Source organism: Rhinolophus sinicus, linkage group LG05 (genome assembly GCF_036562045.2).
Source record: "Rhinolophus sinicus isolate RSC01 linkage group LG05, ASM3656204v1, whole genome shotgun sequence".
In the NCBI taxonomy this organism is placed as follows: domain Eukaryota; kingdom Metazoa; phylum Chordata; class Mammalia; order Chiroptera; family Rhinolophidae; genus Rhinolophus; species Rhinolophus sinicus.
The window spans coordinates 119,248,175-119,273,082 of record NC_133755.1 but is presented as its reverse complement, the minus strand read 5'-3'; the positions used below and the strand labels follow the sequence as shown (position 1 = coordinate 119,273,082).

Genomic DNA, 24,908 nt, shown 5'->3' with positions numbered 1-24,908 from the left:
CACCTGCAGACAGAGCCAAACTTGCAATAACAGAAAAACACCACAAAACAGCTACTGGCTTTCGGGCAGTCAGCATTTTCTGTTCAAACAATGCTATCCTGTCAGCACTGCCCCTATATAATCCTCCTCACCCCTTCCCTTGAGGCTGTAGTCTCTTTAGACACAGCCCGGGCTGTAGTCATCTTTGCTCAGCCCGATAGATTTTCTCTCTCTCACGAAAGACTTTCTTAACTTGCTGTGTGCATTCCTTTATTGGCCAACCTGTCATTTCTCAAAAACGACAACCCAAAATGATAGCATATTAAACATTCAACCAAAATAATAGCAGAGAAACTGTTTAGTACCTAGACTACAGACCAAGTTATTGCCATACTAAAAGGAAACTGGAGTTGGTTCCATTAATAAAGAATAAGGTACTTACCCATATGTATAAGATATGAATAATCCTTGATTATTGTTTCAGCTCTAAAGGAATCATCCTGATAATCAACTATTACTGAGTCTAAATTCATATCCTTAAACAGAAAGCAAAAAGAAAAAGATTAAAAAACAATTTTTTCCGAACTTCTACAACTACACTTTTAAGATAATCAGTGGAAGTTCACATGGCACTTGTTTACAGAACCCACCAGATAAATAAACATTACTCCTGTTTTTACTCCCTCCTGCAACCCAGTTCTTCTCCTTCAGAGGACATATTGCACTCTGAATTACATACTTGTCTGTACTTACTATCCACCTTACCAACTCATCTCTAAGTCTATGCATAAGGGACTGTATATAGAATATTGTTTGGCACCTAGTAGGTACTCCGTAAAGGTCTGTTGAATAAATAACTTGGCAAAAATAATTAGAATCAGACCAGAAGCCAAGATATTTGTGTTCATTTTAACCTTTCCACAATTGTGTGACATTGGGCAAATTATACAACCTGTCAACCTCAGCTTATCAAAAAAATTAACTAACAAATTTTTAGATGTCTTTAATTTGCACATAACCTTGGTGCAAGTTACTTTGGTACCTGTCATTTACACCATACACTGAACACATTCTTCCACACAGAAACCTTCCCCCTTCCCTTAGTCAGCCCACCCACTCTCTGTCCCACTGACATTACTGATGGGAATAGACCCCAACCTCCCGAGGCCCTGCCCTCTTGGTCTTGGACTATGCAACGAGGAGACAGCAACAAGAGGGAGTGGAAGGTGGGACAAGCAGTGCCTCTGGCCCTCTTCACAGCATCAGGCAGAGCCTGGTGGCTCCTGCGGAATGGTCGCCACTCTGTAAGAATCAGAGGAACTCACTGGCTCACATGTGGTTCTACTACTACAGAAGCAGCAGGAATTCTCAGAAACTCCTAGCTGCCAGGACTTGCCTTTAAATCCACATGGTTCCTCAATATAGGAACCTTGCCAGCTGCTGGAGGATGTGTTTGGAGGTGTTGTAAGTAACCTGCTTATTTATCTGATTTCCCAACTAGACAACAAGCCCAACGAAAGCCCAATATCTACACATATGGCCCATCATTAGATCCCTGAAAATAAAGTAGGTGTTCAAGAAATAGTGAATGAATTATCTCCTGTACTTTATTAGTTTCAAAAGGGCCGGTGAACCCCAATGGTGGTTTAAGCATCTTAAGCCACAGCAGTGCAGCGTCTCCTGTCTCTTGAACCCCAATTTATGTTTAGGAAACTAGGTCTTATGGTGAAGTTATGTAAATGGCATTCTCACTTTCATTATCCATGTTTTCAAAAACAATCACAGAAAAAGCATATAAACTGCTTCCTAGTCTAGTTTTCCTAAGAGGCTACAGTGTGGTTGGTAAGGGCATACACACGGGTGCTAGCCTGCCTGGCTTCAAAATGCTCCATCTGCCCCTTCCTGTGTGACTTCGAGGGAATTACTTAATCTCTCTTTGTTTCCTTATCTGTAAAGCAGGGAAAACACAAGTATTTACCTCACAGAGTTATTGTGAAGAGTAAATAAGCTAATACAAGAAGTACCTGGCACAGAACTAACATTTATTTATTATTTTTCCTGGTTTTAAAGACATGCTTACCTTCTGTTTAGTATATATGATAATGGTGATTAAAGAGTCTGTTTGGAACCAGTCATAGCTGTAAAATATCAAGAAAACAATGAATATATCAATAATCATGTGCACTGACATATATTAAATCATTAAACATTTAAAATCTACAGTAGAAATATATTTCTCTAGGTAAACTTTTTTCTAAATGACCAGTGGTCTTGACATTATATAACTGGCAATTATTTTCAAATTTAAAATACCTATACTTCAATGTGTTCCAACTTGGATAAAAAAGACGTCACTGACAAGACATTTTTTTATAAAACTTGCACATCTCCTTGTTGAAATATTTTATCATAGCAATAACAGAACACAACACGTTTTCTTAAGCAGCATGATAAAATCTACATGCATATTATGATTTTCACCCTTCCTTGTCACAAATATATTAGTACTCAAGAAATTAATTCATCAAAATTGTTTAATGGCTCAAAGTAAAACTTAAGGTAAAACTAAGTTTTCTGTTTTATAATAGCTATTGATCAAATTGATACTGCTTTGCACTTATTACCTATATATTGGCAACCAAAGGTAACTCCTAGAGGTTTCCTTAAGCATTTAGCTTAAATTTGTATATGAAGTAATTCAACAGATTTAACAAACATAGCAGGATGCTGCTGTTATAATACTGATTAATGGTGGTGAGAAAGACAGAAAGAGAAAAAAACACAAAGAACACTGAGGACATTTGGAATGTCATTAACAACAACAATATATATATATGGATTGTTTAATTTACTAACACAGTGTGCAATGAATACATTTTGAAAGACTTCCTCTGAAAATGACACGAACTAAATACAAAAAAACAAAACAAAAAAAACCCAGAATAAATTACGGTATGGTCATATGATGGAATGCAGCCAAAAATACTTTTGCAGAATTTTTAATGACATAGGAAATTGTTCACAGAATATATTGTAATAACAATATTATCAAAAGAGAATAATATGGAAATAGGCATTATGTGAAAAAAACTGGGTGAAATAAACCAAATATTAAGAGTACTTATCCAGAGTTGATGGGATTACAACTGATTTTTACCACTTGCTTCTGTATTGCTCTGCATTGTCCAAGTTTTCTACCATGAATGTATATTGTATAATCAGAAAAAATATTTTTGATAGTTTTTTTTAAGTTTTGGTGTTTAAAATGATCTAACTTCAGTTACATTAAAAATTCACTTTTAAAGAGCAGTTAATTCTCCAATGTCTAATAAATGAAGTGCCATAGTTCTTGTGTCAAAGAAGCATGATTAATATACTAAGCAATAAATCAAATCCAGAGCTGTTTTATTACTATTATTATTATTTTTAGTGTGTAAATTTTGGTGTAGAACTGATTTGGCTTTAAACAAATAAAACAAGAATGCATACCTTGGAGAAATAGGACCTTCTCTGGAACGGGTATCTGTCACTTGGCTCTTGGGAAGCATGCCTTCACAAAGAAAAACAAAACAGCCACAGTTCATCGATGTAGCATTTTTCTTTCTTCTTTCTTTTCAGTAAACTTCTTATCGAAACATTATAAAAGGACACAGATCACAAATGTACTATTCAATGAATCTTCCTAAAGTAAAACATACCCTTGTAGCCAGCACCCTCCTTGGGCCCCCTTCCAATTACCACCCCTCCCGCACAGGTAACCACTATTTTGACTTTGAACATCGTGATTAGTTTATGGCCTGTATTGGACCTTTATAAATATGGAATCGTAAGATATGTTCTCTATTGTTCTGAATTTTCTTGTCCAGCATTATAGACAGTACAATCCTTATGTCATGATTGATAGTAAGCAGTAAATCAAACCTGTAGCTTTCTGAGATTTTATCCATGCTGCTGAACACATCAAGTTTGTTCCTTTTTATTTCTGCGTAGTATTACATTGTATGAATATACTAGAATTTATTCATTCTCCTTTAATGGACACTTGGGCAGTTTTCAGCTATTATGTATAGGGCTTTTGTAAATATTCTTGTACATAAACATATGCATTCTTAAAGAACATATATGTGCATTTCTGGTAGGTACATAGCATGTATATATGTTTCACTCTAGTAGATACTGTTAAACAGTTTTCCAAAGTGGTTGTACCAATTTACACTTTTCACCAAAAGTGTGTGAAAGTTCCAGTTGCTCCATAACCTCACTGACACGTGGTATTATCTTTTTCTATTTCAGTTATTCTTGTGGGCAGACATCAACAAAACATTCTAAAGGCTGACTAAAGCTGTGGTTTTCAATTTGTATTAGAAAATTCTAAGAAATGGTAGAACTCGGGAGATTCCATAAACATTAAATATTTTCCTCCCACAAAAGAAATGCACGGTTTGTATCTATAAGATTTTGTTTGGGAAAAAGAATACCACTGCTAAAAGACTTGAAAATCACTGCATCAATTATATTACTATTTCTCAAACTGTGTAGAAAAAAAAATTAATTTTTAGTCTCTCATGAGGCTTGAAATTCTCAATACTATAGTAAGTCACAGTAATTAATTACATAAAGTTAGAGTTGGGAGGCACCTTTAAGACAAGCTAGTTTAGAAGTTTTCAAGATTCTTTTCATCCACAGAATTTTATGTTTAAACACAAGCTTAAGCACAACCATAAAATATCAAACAGCCATATTTTGGGGTGGGGGTTGTGAGCCCTGATCTCAGGCCTTACTTGGTGTCCATCTCTTACCATGTAACTCTGCAGAATACAACTAATTTTCAGATAAATAAAGGAAATCTCTGAGACATGATATAACAAGGCCAAAGTTATGAAGTAATCAGTAGTGAGCCTAAACAAGAACGAGCTATCATAAACCTACAGGTATTATTATAACAAAAGACTATAATTAAAATGTATTTTTTTGTAAAATGACAAAAAAAAAACAAGAAAAATAATGTTATTAAATTACCTAAGAAGAACTGAAAGATATTTTATTAAAATTAATGTCATTTCTATTTTGGAGGCCTCTTATATAAATGGAAAAAAAAACACATCACAATCTAAAATATTCTATAAGAAAAAGCTATCAACAGAATTCATAAGTTGTTAGTCAATTTTGATCTTTTATAACCTGATTAGGACCAGGAAATCTGGATTTGAGCTCAGTGTCAGCACTGTGATTTTATGAAAGCCACTGTTCCCTCTTTCTCAAATTCAAACTAGTAAAGAAATCTGTCCTGCAATCTCATATCTCATGAGAGAGCAAAGAGACAATTTCCAAACATTCTAAAAAAGCTATACAGTACTATACAAATATAACTTATTAGAAGAGAATAATGCCACAACCAAACAAAACATTACAATACCTTTCATGTACTATCCTTCAGGATAGTTGAAGGAATCTGGGATGAATGTAGGGTGGGGAAAAATATTTAAGTAAAGTAAGATGGACTGAATGAACATTCTCTCTCCCAAAAATGCTGACTGATAGACTGATATCAATTTGAAGGGATCAGGATTCTAGTGGAATACTATAGTAGTCTATCCCATTCAGCATTTTAAACATCTGTGTGAATAATGACATAGAAGGCAGGCAGATCACATCTGCAAATACACAGACTTACCAAATAGACTTAAACAAGCCAAATATGAGAAGAAGCTAATAAATATAAATGTATATATTACAATCTTAGAAGATCTAAGGTCTTAAGAGGTGATGGTAGCCAGACCACTTGTGGAATGCTATATTCCATTCTTAATGCCACTTTTTACTGAGACATTAACTGTAGTACACCCAAAGCAGGGCAACAGGAAAGTAAAGGTTCTAGAACCTACATGCGGTGGGAAAGATGATGCCCAGTCCATCAGTAATTAGTCTTTAAGTGAAAGTGTTTTGTTTAGTATCAAAAAAGAGCCAGTCATCACATGAAATCGAAGATCAGTCCCTCATTCATGATTTATACAGTGTTATACTATCAGACCAGCAACTTCAGGTGTTACATCACACACTGCATAAATTAGTCTACATACAGACCATTTTCTCTAGCTAAAAAAAGGTAACTCATCTGACAATCTAGCTTGTTAACTGAATTTCTATAACATTCTTTACAGAGAAATAAAAACCCTATTTCTAAACACACATTAGTATAGTTCAGTCAGAGTAGTCCCATGCATTTCCTAAGTCACTACTGAGCACCACACCTTTTTGAGGGGTGGGGAGTGTTGGTCATAATTCCAGGTCACACTGAATGGCTGTAGAAGCCAGAGCTGCTGAGCCCAGAGAAAAGTACATTAATAGGCTACCCAGTATCTGTATGCAAACACTGGAGGTGAGCTCATATGCCGGAGGGAGGTGACTTTGTCAGTCTTGCTTCCTAATGACTACAGGTCTTCAAGCCGAGGACAGATGAATATATGTTGAGGGATGTCACAGAAGGGACGACTATTAAGAGAAATGGCTGGAATACAGGGTCTATAAAGTTCTGTCCAATCCTTTAAGTTTGGGCAAGTAACGACATTATCTAAATACCCATATAATTCTGTGAAGCAATATTTTATATAATCATGTGAGTGTGATTCACTTTTTTTTACTATACATTTATACAACTTACCGTTTAAGATTTTCTTTTCCTCATGATAGTCTGTACAGTGATTTAGAAAAAAAGTCAGGTAAGAACATTATAATTTCAAAGAGAATATCAGTATATATTATTGATTTAAAGGTGTCAGCCCTTCTTTCTTGAAGGGCTTTCTTCCAAGCCCAGAGGAGAGAATAAGGCTAGTAAGTAGATGGCCCATGTAGATAGTAAGTTTCTCACTGAAGATTGCTAGACCATCTCTCTGGAGTTTGTCACCCATTTCACTGGGCTTTTTACTCCTTTGGTTATTTTTTTCCTAATATCTTGGTTAATTTCTTTAAAAAGTATATAAAAACCCAAGTTTTGTCCCGGTTATCATATTTTAAATTAGTCAAAATTAACTAGAATTTATTAGATTATATTTTATCAATGAAACATACATATTAACAACCCAAAGAAAGATACCTTATCTTTCTCTTTTATCTAAGTCAGTACTTAAAATTCATCGTTGTTATTCCAAAAACGAAACGGCCAAAATGCTGAAAATACGTTAAGAGTTTCACATGTATTTACAATGCAATTATTAGTGTTACAATCCAGAAAAAATTTAACAGGACTTTTCTTTCAGGATGGCAGCCAACTCACAAATCTCTACCATATCTTGATCACAAGTGCCATACTATATATGGTCCAAATAAAACCCTCAGCAAGTTGTCAGATTTAAAAAAAAAAAATTGAATCACAAGCTAACACAAAATATCCAAGTAGTAAACTGAAACACATCATTTATTAATGTGACATCACCTTGTTTTATAGAAAAAGAAACAAATCCAAGCTTTCATATTTTTTGTTTGACTTTCAATCAACCAGAGCCCATAATTACCTCCATTTCACTCACTTGTCATAAAATGATCATGATTAAGGAGGCCAGATGACCATCCTTTGTATCTTCCCCATTTTACCTAAATAATTTCATAGCTGAAAGAGATCTTAACAACATATAGCAAATTGCCATCTGATCCCCTCATTTTCTTCTAAAAATTAGAGGTCAAGGACTTGAATGAAATCCACAGCTCTTGAGCAGGAAGCCAGGATCAGACTTCATCTCCTCCCTCTGAAACTTAGCACCATATTTCTTAGGATGCTATTGCTAGAGTTAATACTTCTTGAAAAGACAAAAGACCTAAAAACCATTTAAGTTACACCTCAAAATGAGCTATGTTTATCAAATGCCAGATAAAAATCTAGTCATTACAATTTGCAAGGGATTACTGATTGATCATTTACTCTCATCCACTCAGTTTCATCTCTTTGCTACAGCAGTTATGATTATTTGTTTTAACTTAGATCAAACAGCAAAGTCACAGTAACAAAAGTAAATTAAATCTATTTTCAGTGTGCCACATAGCTGGCAGTTTGATGAATCTTATCCATCATGTAAAACAATTTGTTTTTATTTAAAAGGCTCACAGATTTTGAAAAACTGCTCCCAGGTAATTAGTTTCTAGGGAAAAATACACGGACGTATTTATTTCCTGCCTGATGTGAACTGATCTGAACCTGTCAGAACTTTCTACATCCTGCTAAATTAATTGTTCCCTGAGTCTTTTTTTTAATACAAGAAGTACCTGTAGGACGAGAACTACTAAAACTATCTAAATTGCCTTTAAAAACTGTTAGTCTACTTTTGTAACTCTTTTCAAAACCTGAGTCATAGAAATAGACTATGCTTTGCTATTAAAGATATTTACATCTAAATCCTTTTAGTCACATGAGATACCTTCCTCTCTCACAAGAAATCTAACATTCTGTGTTGATAACTAATTCCATCATTTGGTTGGCTCCACAGCCAAGAAAATTTATCTTTTCTCATAATGTTTGAACTGCATTACTCTGATTAGAATCTCTGCTTTCTGGAAAGGTCAGTGTCACTTAGACGACTAGTGCTGTGATTTATCAGCATTCTACTCTTCTTTGGGAAGAGGGCTGGGTGAGGATTTTTCATTGTAACCCCAATCTAGTTTACCACAGGAAGTGGAGCCACAGGAAGATCCCCAAGGATAAAGAAAATAAGAAAAATCCTGTTTTACCAGTATGCTCATTCTTTCAATAAATATCTGTTGATCATTATCTTAATAGGAATCCTGACATCATAAGAAACCATTTGGATAAAGTGTTAGGAAAATACGAATATACGTTCAGTTTGCTTATACATGCATGAAGATAATTTGGAAGGATTCACAATAAAAGCAGTAAGGTGGCTGCCTTCATGCTATACAAGGGAGGGGAAAAGGGTGATGGGAGACAGAGTTATGACAGGGGCACTTCTCATTCTTGAATCACGTGAATGCATTACTTGTTCTAAACTATGTTTACTTCTTACTTTCCTCTATTCATCTTTTAATCATCGTCTAAGCCATCTTTAGATGCTACACATCTCTCAAACTTCAAGGCCCAGAATTACTCCTTATCCTAGAAGCAGTTTACCAGCAGAATTAAAATAAAGATTTAATAGTTCTAATACATACTCTGAAAAAATCCAGGATTAAAAAGTTGTTAAAGTACCAGAGTACATGCACACTTATTCCTGGTCAGTTCCCCCCCAGCCCATTATTCATGTAATCACAGCATAAACTGCATTTTCAGAAGTTCATTTTCTCTCTATGTAGGTCATACTTGTCATTTTTGATTCACTTCTCCAACTTATCGGTTATTTTCCATTCTTGTCCTGTCCCCTGAGGGATTAATCACTTCTTATTTGGAATCACCTGCACACGAATACACACATGTTCAAAAATCATCTTTCTCTGAAAACAAAACACACACTAACCTAAACCAAACATTGGTCAGTCACACCCAAACAGCAGGACACATTTCCTGTTCATGTTGGTATCTGACCAGGGACTTCTCATCCTCCATTTGTAATGACCTTTCCCTTCTATCTATCTGGCAGGCATCACTCAAACAGACCCCACAGCAGCAAAAGCAAATTGAGGCTACCCGACTGAGATAGCAAATTTGCTCATCCAGTCAAGTCCACTTCATCCTGACATCCTGCCCCTTCCTCCCCACTAATAACTGTCTTGCTTCTGGTAAGGATACCAGTTAGCCTCTGAGCCTATGTTTTACCCACCCACTTGAGTTCTGAATTGTCCCCATTTTACCAATGAGGAAACTGATTCTCCAGAAGCTGAACGTCCAGCTGGCAGCTGGATAGTTCTCTTGCCTACATACCTGCTTCCCACCCGTGTGCCACCAATGCCATTATTTTTAAGAATACAAAACTGATTCATACATGACGGTTTCTCCACTTCAGGACTATGAACATCCTGGGCTGGAGAATTCTTTGTTGTGGGAACCTACCCAGTGCATTGTGGGGTCTTTAGCAGCATCCCTCACCTCTCCTCTACCCACTAGAAGGCCAGCAGAATTTAGCCTAGTTCTGGCAACGAAAATATCTCCAGACATTGCCAAATGTCCCCTGGGAAAAATAATCAACCATGGTTAAAAACCACAGCACATGCCAAAGGAAAATAAATTAATTATGCAAAAGTAATGTGGTATCCTGGATGGGATCCTAAAAAGGTATTGTGTAAAATTAAGAATATTTAAATAATGTATGGACTTCCAGTTAGCCAATAATATTGTATCAATATTATCCCATTATTTATAACAAATGTACCATGGGAAAATGGCATATAGGACTCATGGTAGCCACAAAGCGAAAACCTGCAGCAGATTCACAAAAGATAAATGTACTGAAGTGAGCTATTAAAATAATAGGGGAAAATGAGTGTGGGATTTATGGGACCGCTTTATCTTAATTCTTTGGCACATCTAAAACTGTTCTTAAAAATAAAGTTTATTATTTTTATTTAAAAAAAAGTGAGTAACTTTGATGAGGTGATTCTTTCTCTTACAAAAGAAAGCACACAGGATTAAAGTGGTGGCTTCTCCACTTAAGTAACGATAGCCTTCAGTGAGGTGTGTGAGTCTACAAGCCTCAGTATCCTCACTTTTAAATTGAGGGTGCCAGGACAGCTCTAAATCCCTCTTCCACTTCTAACTATTCTATTGATCTAGGGTTCTACGTGGTTTATAGTTATTAACTGTTTGAGAGAGTAGGCGTGAAAACTAAAAACGTAAAGTATTAGAAATCATGATAAAGAAACGAGAAATTAAGATGAAACATTACTGAGAGTGCATTATCCCACTGGAAAATATGACACTTAAAAAATATGACCTAGGTTAAATTTTTTAAAGTACATTTATGGTGTAGAATAGCACTGTCCAAAAGAAATACAATGTAAGCCACAAGTACAATTTATTATTTTCTAATAATTACGTTAGAAAAGTAAAAAGAAACACGTTAAATTAATTTTAATATATCTGAACTTAACACAGCATATCCAGATTTTGACAATATGTAATCAATATAAAAATTATGCAATATTTTCTTTTTTCATACTAAGTCTAAAAATGCAGTGTATATTTTATACTTGTAGCACATCTCAATTTGGACTAGGCACATTTCCAGTGCTCAATAGCCACGTGTGGCTACTGGCTACCATGACAGAAAAAGACTAGAAAAAGGGCAAAGAGTAAGAACACTTTTCATCTTTGTCATAGAATGAAGTGCTCCATGTAACTAACATGTAATTAACATGTTAGTTCCATGTAACTAACAGCAACTAACACTTCTCTTTTCAAAGCTTCTCCTTCTATTCATTATTGATATCCTTCTAAAGCATGATACAAACCATAATTCTTTTTAAACAAAGGATTATAAAAATCATACCGATTATTTACTTGATAAAGATCCACTAGTATTGTTTTATATTCAGTACATTCAGTCAGCTTTGCTGATTTCTTCCTAGCTATACAGGCATTTCACCACTGTTACACTAGAAAGCACAAGATAAATTGAAAACTGTCCTCCCAAAACTGCTGAACTGCGGGATGCCCACAAAATGCCAACTCTGGACCCCCATGCACTGGTGCCGGGCAGGTCACCCGACCTATAAGATGGTATCAAGAATCCGGTATTGAAAGAAGCCCACGTGTAAGATTCAGTTTATTTACTGCCCAGACCCTGCATATCTTCATGTCAGCAACAATCTCTACCTACTATTCCCACTTCATCTGTTTTCATCCTCTGGTCCCATTTCATATGGAAATTCTAATTGTAGAGTAAACACATGCCCAGGTTTGTTAGAATCACAGTTTACCTCCTATTAGCATAATTACTAATAGGACCCTCTTTCATTCTCAAAACTGCCCCAGTTTGGACAATTACATGGTTACCCCATCTACCGTGTTTCCCCAAAAATAAGACCTAATCAGACTATCAGCTCTAATGTGTCTTTTGGAGCAAAAATTAATTATTATTTTACTATAAGACCGGGTCTTATATATGATATGATATGATATGATATGATATGATATGATATGATATGATATGATATGATATGATATAACCGGGTCTTATATTAATTTTTGCTCCAAAAGATGCATTAGAACTGATTGTCCTGCAAGGTCTTATTTTCGGAAATACGGTAATAGTCTCTATCCATAGTCTCAGGCCAGCAGAGTTCAATGATCAATCCCCGCTACAGATCAAAGGTATAGCCATACTGTTAAAACAACACTTCACCTTAATTATCAGGGGCATTCCTTATTTTTGACACGTTAAATCCTTTTTATTAGTTTCTTTGTCCCTTTTATATGCTCTATTCATTTTGGTTAGCCTGGAGTTCAGACTGTATCCTGCTAGATTTTAAGCCTCTACACTTACAAAAACCTGATCCATTTCCTTGCAATCAAGGCTTTTCTAATTTGTAAAATTCTTGTCTTTGCTTCCTAATGCCTTACAAGTTACCGCGTGTCACTACCTGCTACTGGCCTCATCCTAGCAAAACACTTTTAATCCAAAAAGGCTTTATAGTGGAACGCAGATTCACAACTCCACTGTCACGTGTTCTGTCAAAAACAACACTTTATTTTTCACAGAAACAGAACCACCTGTTGTGGTAAAACAAATTATTACGTGCTGGTTTATACCTGGCAGTTGTGAGGATACAGAAAGGAAAAGCAAATGCAAGGAGCCTCAGTACTGTAGGAGCGGAGGGGTAAACGGAAGGACAGCAACAACCACCTCTGCTCTGCCACCATCTGCTGCTTCTCATACAACAGGTGGTGAGCAAACATCATTTAATCCTCACAATGACATTAGGATGTTTCATTCTTAAACCCCATTTTACTGCTAAGGTAAAAACACTCAGATCTGTTAACTGATGCAGAACATAACAGCTTTTGAGTGGCAGAGACGAGGTTTGAAGCCAAGTCAGTCTCTATGAACTGTGCTTTTTCTACAGCTCATGCGGCCTCACTAATCCGTATCAGGGCTAGAGACAGTGTTCAAAAGGAAGCTTTTAATTTGTGAATACATAGTATCTCAGAGTCCATATCTCACTCTGGGTTAAAAATGTGCTTGCACGCCCCTGAACCAGATGAAGAGAAGGACTACTCATTACAGTTTAGTTCTTTACGATTAGGATTTAGTTAGAAATCCTCAGTTTCCTCAACCTTTCTGATTTTGGTTTCATGGGTTTTTTGTTTTTTTTTTGGGGGGGGGGTTGTTTTGTTTTGTTTTTCCAGTCCTTGCTACCTTTATTTTATCCTTATTACTGAATGATTTTAGGTTGTCAGTCTTTTTCTCTCAGCATTTTCATGATACTGTTCTATTGTTTTCTGGGTTCTATTTTGTTCTAGCAAATTAACTGTAACAGCTAGTAAATTATACTAGCTGTCAATTTACTAATCACTGGTTTGTTAGTAAATCTGTCCCTTTCTGTGGCTGTTTCTCATATCTTCTCATTGTCTTTGGTGTTCTGCAATTTTACGACAGAGTCTGTGTGGATTTTTTCTTTATTTATCTTGCTTGGGATTTGCTGAACTTGCTCAGTTAGAGGATTTGTGACTTGTCAATTCTGGAAAATTCTCAGCCATTATTCCTTCAGATGTTGTTTCTTCTTCATTCTCACTACTTCCTTCTAGAAATGATTACAAGTGTTAGATCTAATTACTCTATCCTCCATGTCTATTGTGTATTTTCTTATTCTTTTGTTTCTTGTACAACATTCTGTGTAATTTCTGTTGTTCCATTTTGCAGTTCACTGAACTCTTCTACAATGTCTAAACTCTTTGAGTATTCATGCTGTGTACTTTTTAATTTCACCAGCTCTATTTTTCATTTCTAGAAGTTCTGGGTTTTTTTCCAATTCCACATAATTATTTTTAGCAGTCTCATTTTTCACTCATGTTACAATTCATTCTTATTTTCCTAGACATTCAGACATAATTATTTTTATTCTGTATATGAATAATGAAGTCCCAGGGGTAAAATTCTGCTCGTTTTTGCTGACTTGTTTCCTCATGTGTTGTCTGATATTTTATTGTGCACGAATAATTGATGTGCACAGGTTGGAATTTTGAGGGTTTTAGGTTAAAACCATTAAAAATTTGTATATACATCTGCCAAGCAACCTGAGAAACCAGTAAGGAGAGATGATTTTATTTCTTGGTTTGAGGTTTCTGAGATCACATAGGTGGTAGATAGTTAAATTCCCAACTCTTATGTAGGCAGGGCTATGGTTACAAAATCTCAAGAGGAAATTCACTTTCCTCTCCCCCATCACCTCATAAACAAGGTCAAGGCATACAAGATACCCTGACATTCCCTTTGTTGTTGGACAGATTTTTTTCAAGCCGTCCCATTCCACTGATCACACAGACTGTCAAGAGTCCAAGCCATGGCATGGATCTCAGTTCCAACTCCCTGCCTTTACAGACCTAAGATCTGGTCTTCTATCCTCCGTGTGACTACTAAAACTCTCATGTGGTTCTAAGCATGTATCTCGATTAAGTGCTAGAAACAGAGGCTTCAGAGCTACCTTACCACTCTGGATTGTTGCTTCTAACTACCCTTCTTTTGAACATCAGGGGATTTCCTTGTGAACTAATCTGCTCATTTTAAATGGTGTTTTGTTGTATTTGGTGAAGGATTCTGAGGATTATCTGTCTTTCATTTCTGAGGAGGCAGGAAAAGGCCTTTATTAATTTCATATTCCCATGGAACAGAAACCTAAGGAGCATAGCATATTTTCTGATTACCCTGAATGTTATTACAGAAGAACACAAAACCTTTAGTAACAGATTGTATAAATAAGATATATTTAAAATGAGGTAAAATTAGTCATTTAAAATATTTTAGTTAAGATCATATCTCCTGCTGGCAGTGAATCAATGAATTTAGGACCCAATTAAGAGAAGAAAGGGATTGGTTTACAAAAGTAAATGGTATGGAAGAATTTCCAGACACTAAACTTCAAACTAGTTTCCTTTTGGTATATACACATATTGCTTATTAGTTCTGTAGCAATAGGAAGAAAAATAAATAATATTCTCTCTGTGCAAGGAACTTTATACTTGTGTCAATTAATTCTTAGCTCTGTGAATCACTGCACAGGTTTAAAAAATGGAGGCTCAGAGACAGAAACTGGCCCAAAAATCGCAGAGCAAATAAGTCATGGAACTAGGGTTGAAATCTAGGTATGCCTGTCCTACTTCCATCCAGCTAATGGAGGCCTCTGGTAACACGGCTTGGAGTTATCAAACTTTCTGCACTAAGTAAACAGTAGAAGACTCAGGTTGTACAAGTCAATTTATTCCTAATTTGGGTATCAAAGTCAGGAGTTACTAAAAACAAACAAACAAAAAGACTACATTCCTTCCACAGTAAAGGATTAATAAGCAAAGTATTTCTGTTACTCTTACTGCATATCTGAAGTTTCCAAAGGGTACTCTTCTGAAAGGAGCTTAGGAAGTAAACAGATGATCTCCATCCAATAGCATGCAGATTGTAGAGCCACAGGGTAGAAGGTTAAGGGGAAGTAACAGGTTGCATTTTATAAGTAGTTTAAAAATCAGAAAACGTGTTCTCCATGGTGATGAAGCAAGAAATGGAAAGTTTAAAGCAAATGGCAGATATAGCTGGGAGAAAAAAATCTCACTGTATGACTTTTTATATTTTCTCATTTTTGAGTCATGTGAATATATTGCATATTCAAAAAATTGAATTCTAAAACATGAGTCTATATTTCAACTCTAACCAAGTGCTCTAGCTAATCTATATAACAGCAGAACAAAAGACTAATGAAAACTAAATAAAGTTCTTTCACTCCCATAAAGCTTATTCCTCACAATATGAACTTGCTCTCAAAACATGTCAAAAATTTAAGGTAAAATCATTGTTTCATTCATTCAATAAAGTCATTGTTTTATTCTAAAGAAGAACTAAAGTAAAACCTTTACAGTGGCTAGAGTAGGAGGCCAGTGAGAATGAGAACAATATAGTAATTTACTGAAATCTATGTGTTGAAATCCAAGTTTAAAAAGAGTACTTATGTGTCACACATCAATGCCAGTTTAGCTCTGGCACCACTTACCTTTAGGAACAGCAGGTTTAACGGCCATTTTGCCAACTAGGCATTCTTTCAGCATGGATTCATAATTGACCCAACGATGAACCTGGTATGGAATATAAATGACAGAAAAGCAACATGACTAACTCCATGAGAGGCTCTAATTTTACTCTGAGCAAAACTAATCATTTTTTACACTGCTCTGAAAAACGAAGAAGCAGATTCAATTAGCCAACAAGGGAGCGACAAAAAGGAAGCTCATATAGGGATTGTTAAGAACAACATTCTCAAAGTGTTGTCTACAGACCTCTGGAGGTTCCTGACACCTTTTCAGATATCCACAAGATCTCCATCAGTTTCATAATATACTAAAATTTATTTGCCTTTTTCACTGTGTTGATATTTACACTGATGTCGAAAAAGCAATGGTGGATAAAACTGCTTGCATGTTAGCACAAATTATGGCAGTGGTTTCAATCATTATATTTTCAACCAGACCCATGAGGGAGTGGGAGTGGGGATTTGGTTTCATTTAAGAATATCCTTATGAAGTAGAAAATATTAATTTTCTTCAACCTCAACCCTTGAGTACAGGTCTTTTTTATATTCTGTGTGACAAATTGGGAAGTTTTCGAAAACACTTCTGCAATTGTTTGATTTGCAAACTGAACTGTGTGTTTGTTTGTTTTTTCTTGAAAGGCTGGTTATGCTTAAAAGAAAAAAGAATGACCTATAAACAAGCTGGTCATTCAGATTTGAATACCTGATAGATATTTTTTTGAAAAGAACAAAGTGAGATTGTCACTTCAAGAAAAACAACTGAGAGTTATTTGTTGCCAGACTTGCTCGTGGGAATTAAATGTAAACAACCTTTCTGAAGGGCACTTTCTCAATATACATTAAAAGCCTTGAAATATACAGCTCTTTCCCTCAGTAATTCAGAAATTTACCTGAGAAAATATTTGCATACATGCAAATATACAGGTACCAGGATACTCATCACAGCACTATTTATATTAGCAAAATATTAGAAACAACCTAAATGTCTAATTGTAAATTGAATAATATATTATTCAATAAAATATTATATAATCACTAAAATAATCAGGTCAAATAATTCTGATGTCAGAATTTTATGTGTGTTTTTAAGCAAATAACTACACATTAAAATAGAAAATATATTAAAAAGTGTATGTAATTATAGTAAATGGACACTGATTTATTAATACAAATTGAAATTTCGTTTGCCAAATATTTACAGAGTATCCATTAATGTGCAAAGCATCTCTGGGGCTGTGGAGTTTAGGTAGAATGTTAACAGACAGATGAAGGAGAAAAATATTCAAGAAGGAAAAGGTTTGTCAAACATGGAACTGGTGATTTGCTCAAAGCACTTCAGTTTGCTCAAAGCAACATGCATGTTGAGAATATTTATCTTGATACAGTCTTTTTAGGGCCTCAAATAATGACTTTCAATTTATCCTACTGTCAATGATGAGCCTGAGAGTTATAGAGCAAGGTGCTAAGGTGACTGTTTTTAATACAGTAGTCCCCACGGGATGTAAAGTACAGCATAGGGAATACAGCCAATGGTATTATAACAGCTATGTACGGTGTTAGAGGGGTAGTAGACTTGAGGGGGTTATCACTTTGTGAGGGGTGTAAATGCCTAATCACTATGTTGTTTTGTACACCTGAAATTAATAATAAAATTAAATTAAAAAGAGAATACAGTAGTCCCCACTTATCTGTAGGGGATAAGCGCCAGGAACCCCAGTGGATGCCTGAAACCACAGAGACTACAGAACCCTATATAAACTATGTTTTTTCCATACATACATACATACTTCTGATAAAGTTTAATTTATACATTAGGCACAGTGAGAAATCAGCAACAATAACTACACAAAATAGAACAATTATAACAATAGGCTATAATAAAACTTATGTGAATATGGTCTCTCTCTTTTTCTCTCAAAATAGCTTATTGTACTGTACTCACCTTTCCACTTAAATGAAGCACTCGTGGCTTTTTGGCATATTCAAATGGACAGCGTCACTACTCTTGTGCTTTGGGGTCATTGTTGATTAAAATAAGGGTGACTCTGACACGAGCTCTGTGAAACCACAACAGTCAGTCTGATAACCCAGACCCCTACTAAGCGACAGGCAGGAAACGTATAAACATGGGGATACGCTGGATGATTTCACATCCTGGGTTTGATGAAGTGGGACAGCGCAAGATTTCATCACGCTACTCAGAACAACACACAATTTAAGACATGTTTATTTCTGGAATTTTCCATTTAATAATTTTGGACCATGGTTGATCATGGGAAACAAACCGTGGAAAGTGAAAGAACGAAAGAGGGACTGTTGTATTAATCTAGCTGTCATGTTATCTTAAGTTGGTACTGAAGGTAAAAACATCAGGACAGTATTCAAACAGATCTAGGGAAGGTGGTGATGAATTGATCTAAGGCAGTGAGAAGAGAGAAAAAGGTGTAATGTTTAAAGACAGCATCATAGGATTTAGACAGTGCCTGGATACGTGGCAATGAGAGAAGCCAAAGGTTACTCAAGTGGCTTCCAGTGCCATTACCAGAAAAAGGAAACAGAGGGGAACAAAAAGGGAAGACGAGTTGATATTATTTGAGGGCACACTGAGTTGGAGAGCCATCAGGTTATTAAACTGTCCATCGGCACTTGGAAATAAGAGGTCAGGAGTGGGATCAAAACTGGAGCTAGAAATTTGACAATAAAGAGATTACTTAATATTCTTTGTACAACTCTAATACTAGGCATGAATATATTCTTTAATATGTAAAGCTACAAGAACCTTCACCACAGTTTCTAGGATATAAAGTTGTTTACTTCTGTGGTAAGTAAGTCATAAATAAACATCACTGGTCTCACTAAAGCCAAGGGGAATGCAGCAATATGGTAACTAAAGTATTGTTTAAACTCGTAAAAAACTTAATACAGCAGTTCTTGTGACTTCCCTTGTGACAACCTTTTAAAAATAAAGTCCATATAACCTCACAACACTGAAGAATATAAAGTGAACTACATTTTATTGGAAATTCTTCTTGTGGAAGAGTATATACACCACCAAGAGGTTATAGGACAAATACAAAAGAGTGGCAGACGAGTTTTCAGGCAAATATTCCCAAACTTTTCTATTTGGCTTGCTTTTCTAAATAATAACCAATACCAAATTACAATGGGACTTTGCCCTTAATCAGCAATAAGAACCTTCCAAGGATAGCGCTTTCATGACAAATGGGCAAACATGACTTTTCTCCAACCCAGGAAGACCATTAATAGTAAATGGAATTCTATTATTTAAGCAGATGCATCTAAGTACATTTAAATATAAAACAAATTATATTTCTAGTAACCTAGTGAAAAATATAAATCCTAACATACATGATAGATAAAGTAGAAGGAACAGAAATCAAAATTACATTTGTTAAGAAGACAACACTAAAAATAACCCAATCTGATTCAGGTATCTCAATTGCTAAAAACCCAGCACATGTTTATCTATCAAGTAAAATACAAAATAAAGCATATGTGAGACAAGGGAAAATTTCTATTCTCCTCAAGATTGTTGTTTCAAAATAACAACTCTGCCAATGGATAGTAATTAACATATTCCTATGCGACTTTTAAATAGTATAAGAACTAATGTTTGTTTTTAGTGAGTACAAGGGGAAAAGTGACTTATTTAAATATGTCTTTTGACATATACTCATACATACTGAATCTCTGCCAGCACTCTAGGAAAAACAAGTTTTCTATTCATTACTCACCTAACTTTCTACATGACATGCAGACTTAATATAGCAAGACAGGCTGATTACATAACACTCCCCAAACTGGAAAAGACCAAGAGCAAAGAAGCTTAATGACTTGTTCTTTCCTCTAATCACCACTGCCTCCCATAAGTTAATCATCATCATTATCAAAATTGATCAAAACTGAGTCAACAACTGCTAGCGGAGGAGGCAGCAAGCAATTAAGCGTAGACTCCTAGACACAGATTTGAAACCATCTCTAAAATTTTAGTAAAATAATTCAAAGGCAAATTAAAACTTATGAGCATCTTACCACACTTCAAAATTCAAGCCAACACATCTGAAATGTATGCAACTCTTTTCCTTTTTTCTACAACTGTCACACTGCTACATCTAACAGTATCTAACAGACGACTTTCAGCATCTTACCTGATCAAAGAGGTCAGTACCATCGGATCCTGCTGCTCTCATTAGTTCGTCTTCTCCACCAGGATGATACTCCATGTACGGGCTGACATTATAAACAAACCCTATAGCAAAGCAAGGAGATATAATTTCCTAAATGAACTTCTTAAAAAATGTACAAACTAGAAATATAAGTTCCAGTAAATCTTTCCAAATACATCCTATTTATTATGTTGAAGTATTAAGAATATAAAGGGTCTGAGATTTCACCACACATGCAAGCTGACAAGTTAGCCTGCCAGGATCAGGGGTCTGGGAAGAAAACATGAGACTCCTAGGTCAGAGACAAAGGACAGCTTAGTACTCACACCAGTAGCAGCAGCTGGAATATCAGCATGTGCATCAGTTCCCTGCAGCCCAATTCCTACAGAGCTTTTTGAAAAGGGCCAGATAACACCTGTACACTCAATGTGCTGCATGACAGGACAGAAACTCGGCACTTAGGAAACTCAAATCTTTTATAATGGGCAGTGAGGACACCTGCGCTTTGTTCAAGGGAGACATTATCTTTACTATATGGACCAGTAAGCAAACCTGTCCTTTGCTCTAGAAGGAGATGTTAGCTCTATCATCCAAGGTTGTTCACTATACAAACATCCCTGAAAAAATTATCCACAACAAAAACCGCGTGCAGGTAGACGGAAGACTATAGAGAACTGCCTCCCAACACAAAAAAATATTAAAACACTGTAAGTCATTTTTAAAAGTTCCCTATCCCTCTCCCTCTCGTAGTATTTCTATTCCATTATCCTCTACCACCCTGCTAGAAGAATCTGATGAAAAAGAACTGAGTTCTCATCCATGTGTCTGATTATCTCAGCAAAAGCTGATCAATCGTACCTGGGCCACTTAGGTATACTCTGCGAAAGCAAGTGCAAGTCTTTTCTTGAAGTTGCCCAAGGAACAAAGATTATTGTTTAGATCTTAATAATCGTTTTATTTTCCAAGAAATATATTCACATATTTAACTATACTTTTTTAAGAAAAAGGAACAGGGAACGACAAAGAGACCCTAGGTCAATGAAGAGCCTTCCCAAGGAAGTGACTTGCCTTTTAATCTTTTACTTGAAAACTAGGTAATAGGACAAATCCAGTCCTAAAGACACCTCAAGAGTGCAATGGAAAGAATTGTTTTGCTTATACCCAGGACTATCTCTCTTTATGTGATGACTCCCATGAATTTAAATAACCTCAGATAACTTAAAATGTTCATCCTATATAATAATCTTAGAAGGAGAGAAAAAATTGGATTTCAGACCCAAGAAAGTACTGCAGTTTTTCCACCAACTTAATTTTAGATAATAACTAACCAGTCAGTATTTCTTTATAAAATTGTTCAAAGGTAATTTAGGCAACAAAAAGAATTCACAAAATCTTTCAGCAGTCCTCTAAGTCTGAAAAAACACACCAAAAAAACAAAACTGGTGGAGTCTCTTTCTTTCTCCTTCCCATACACCTTCCCCTCCAAATTTAGAAAGAATTTACCTATTGTTTAATGCTCTAAAATCCACAGACCACAAATGTCAGAGATAATGACTAGGATCAAAATTATTCCCAATAGGCTTTTTAAAAGAAAACCCCCTTCCAAACGAAAGAATTCCAAACTTTCTCTGCAACCAAACCTTGACTAGAGCTCTAGTCTCTCAAGAACATGAAATGTATCACATGTGCTCATCTAAACTTCTGTGATGGAAATTCCTGCAGTTCAGCAACCAGCAGAAAGAGAAACAGGTAGCTTTAACAGCTATCAATGATCAGCATGTAAAGCCTGAAATGCTCCACATGTATTCCCTGCTTCCTCTCAACCCTTTAGATTAACTGGTATCCTCTCTTAATCTCCCTTTCCTTTCTGATAAGACTAGGATCACTCTGGACCTAAAGAACTTCCATCCTTTTCAGATGGACCAAACAAGGAATACTTATAAAATCCCTCACTACGAGGAATTATGACTGTTAGTGTCTCAGCCTAAGCAATGTTAGACGCACCTACCACACTTAGAAGTGTTAATGATTTGCTGATGAGACTTAAACCCAGCCCCCAAACACAACTTGTGCATTTCCTCTGGCCCAGTGGCTCTTTCTTCCCTTCTCTTCCTCCTGCTTATCTCCTCCCTTTTTTCCTTTTCAAAAACATTTCCTAACAACTAAAACTTGAACTTCTGAATGTAGCAGAAGAAAACAAATGCACAGAACCTAACTTTATGCTTTTTCTTCATGCTTTATTGTATTCTATTTATACTGCATCTGGCTTTTAGACAGCAATCTCTCATGTGCAAGCTTTTCACTTCCTATGAGTCCTTACCACCTGGTTTTTAGAAACTAATTTTGCAACTCTCTAACTATTGCAATGACATAATTAACTTCTTCCTATAGCTCAAATGGCTCAGGTGTGGTAGATCTGCACAACTGACTGTCCATTAAATATAAATAAATAGTATTTATGGATCCACAGATACAATCTCAATTTGATGCTAGGCTATTAATAAATTCTGCAAAACCTAAGTCCTATTAATGACATTAAGAAGAAAAACAGGCAAGAATAAATTCATGAAACATCTATCATGAATGGTGCTTTCAGACCATTCATATGGGTGACCTTCAGTGGCTGAGGGGGATTCAGGGAGTCTCTCTGTCTGTCTATCTATCTACCTATGTATCGCCTCCTTTATGCTGATACTTTGTTTTGTTTTGTATTTTAAACTCTAGCAGGGAGTAGATACAATAAAAGGATTGACAGAGTGCTGTTAAAAAGAGCAACTTAATTTCAGTACACACACACACACACACACACACACTCATAAAGTTGTACACCTAAACTTATACAATGTTATTTGTCAATTATATACATCTCAAGTATATATTGTCAAGTATAGGGGAACAAATACTCTAATGTTTAAATACATCATGTTTAAATATTCAGGGGTGCATTTTATAGCTGATTCATCCTGGCAGAGCTGCAGTGCAAATGAAAGCACCCACTCAGAACAGCTACACTGATAACTCTTTAGGCAATGTACTTGGTCGTGGCTGTTCTAGTATTTTCCACTAAATTATCTCTTTTGTGTTGTATGTCTGGAACTCTGAGCTGTCAAATCTGTTCTCAGAATAAAAATTACCCACTTTAAAATGACCACTTAATGCTTTGTATTGTCAGATACTAATACTGCCAATTCAATCACAGAATGATAGAGTCCTAAGCCTGGGAGAACTCCAAAGGCAATTTCTAGTCTGGTCTCTCGTTCAGTACAGGATGCATCTCTACAGGATCTACAGACAGACCGTCATCCAGCATCAGCTTGAACAATACCAGTGGCTAGGAGCTCACTGCTTGTTTAAAAGTTTAGTTCAAGGATCAACATACCTGAAAATTAATGTTGCTGTTTTACACAGAAAAAACTCCTCCACCTTAGCAAATGCTGCCTATAGTTTTTTCATGTGTACTTTTTATATTTGTTGCAATTTAAATCCCAACTGCTACTGATAAAAGACCACAGGCATCTTACAATAAAATATTTAAGTTTGTGTGTAAAAATTTTAAAAACCTATACCAAAACGTTAAAAGAAAAGAAAGATACATCAATTGCCCAACCTAGCTAACAGTGTTACTATGATTGAGGATTAAATGTAGTCTAAACTTCCTAGAAGCCAAGGCCAAAAGAGACACTTGTAACAGTGGTCTCATCTGATCTTAAAAAGTATTAAAAAGGAAACAAACAAAAGAAAAAGAAACTCATTAGTTCTTTAAAAGGCAGAAACTCCCTTCGAGTTTTTGTTACTGATAATGGGACCACTATTAGGGGCCACTGACCTATATAGGGGTCTATATAGGGGCCACTGACCATAACAGATGTTATAATTTAACAATATGCAGAAACATTCTTTAGGTAGCATTTCTCCCATCCCACCACTAATGTTCTTTCTGCCTCTTTAGATTTGCATATTTGGGGTATTTCGTATAAATGGAATTATACAACATGTAGTCTTTTGAGTCTGCCTTCTTTCACTTCGTATAATATTTTCAAGGTTCAGCCACATTGGTGCATGTGTCAGCACTTCATTTCTTTTTGTGGATGCATAATATTCCATGCACGGATATGCCCTATTTTGTTTTTTCACTCATCAGTTCATGGACATTTAGGTTGTGTCCACCTTTTGGCTACTATAAATACTGCTGCTGTGAATATTCATGTACATGATTTTGTGTGGACATACGTTTTTATTTCTTTTGACTATATACCTAGGAGTGAATTTGTTGGGTCATATAGCAATTTATGTTTAACTTTTTGAGGAACTGCCAGACTGTTTTCCATTCTCAGCAGCAATGTGTGAAGGTTCCAGCTTCAGAGCTCTTTTTTAGTCCAACTCCCCCTTGAGAGGACACATCTTTTTCCACCCACAGAACCTGAATCATACCACATATCTCAGGTAACTGAAATCACAACTGGATTGCAGCATGCTCCAATTTATTCTCAACCCCCAGCTCTACACGAGACAGTACAATGTAAGACTTAAGTGATGTTGTGTACCTATTAATCTATCTCCCACAATTGTGGA

General features: G+C 35.8%; 1 protein-coding gene across 1 annotated transcript in view; it reads right to left on the bottom strand.

The window, feature by feature from the left end:
- Positions 1-24,908, bottom strand: part of CYB5R4 (cytochrome b5 reductase 4) — a 68,736-nt gene that overhangs the window by 27,727 nt on the left and 16,101 nt on the right. The window contains exons 3-8 of the mRNA XM_074333947.1: positions 20,319-20,419; positions 16,114-16,195; positions 6,641-6,670; positions 3,469-3,529; positions 2,060-2,117; positions 422-515 (exon numbers count right to left, since the gene is read on the bottom strand). Of these exons, the coding sequence (XP_074190048.1) occupies positions 422-515; positions 2,060-2,117; positions 3,469-3,529; positions 6,641-6,670; positions 16,114-16,195; positions 20,319-20,419 (426 nt within the window). The remainder of the gene's footprint in view (positions 1-421; positions 516-2,059; positions 2,118-3,468; positions 3,530-6,640; positions 6,671-16,113; positions 16,196-20,318; positions 20,420-24,908) is intronic.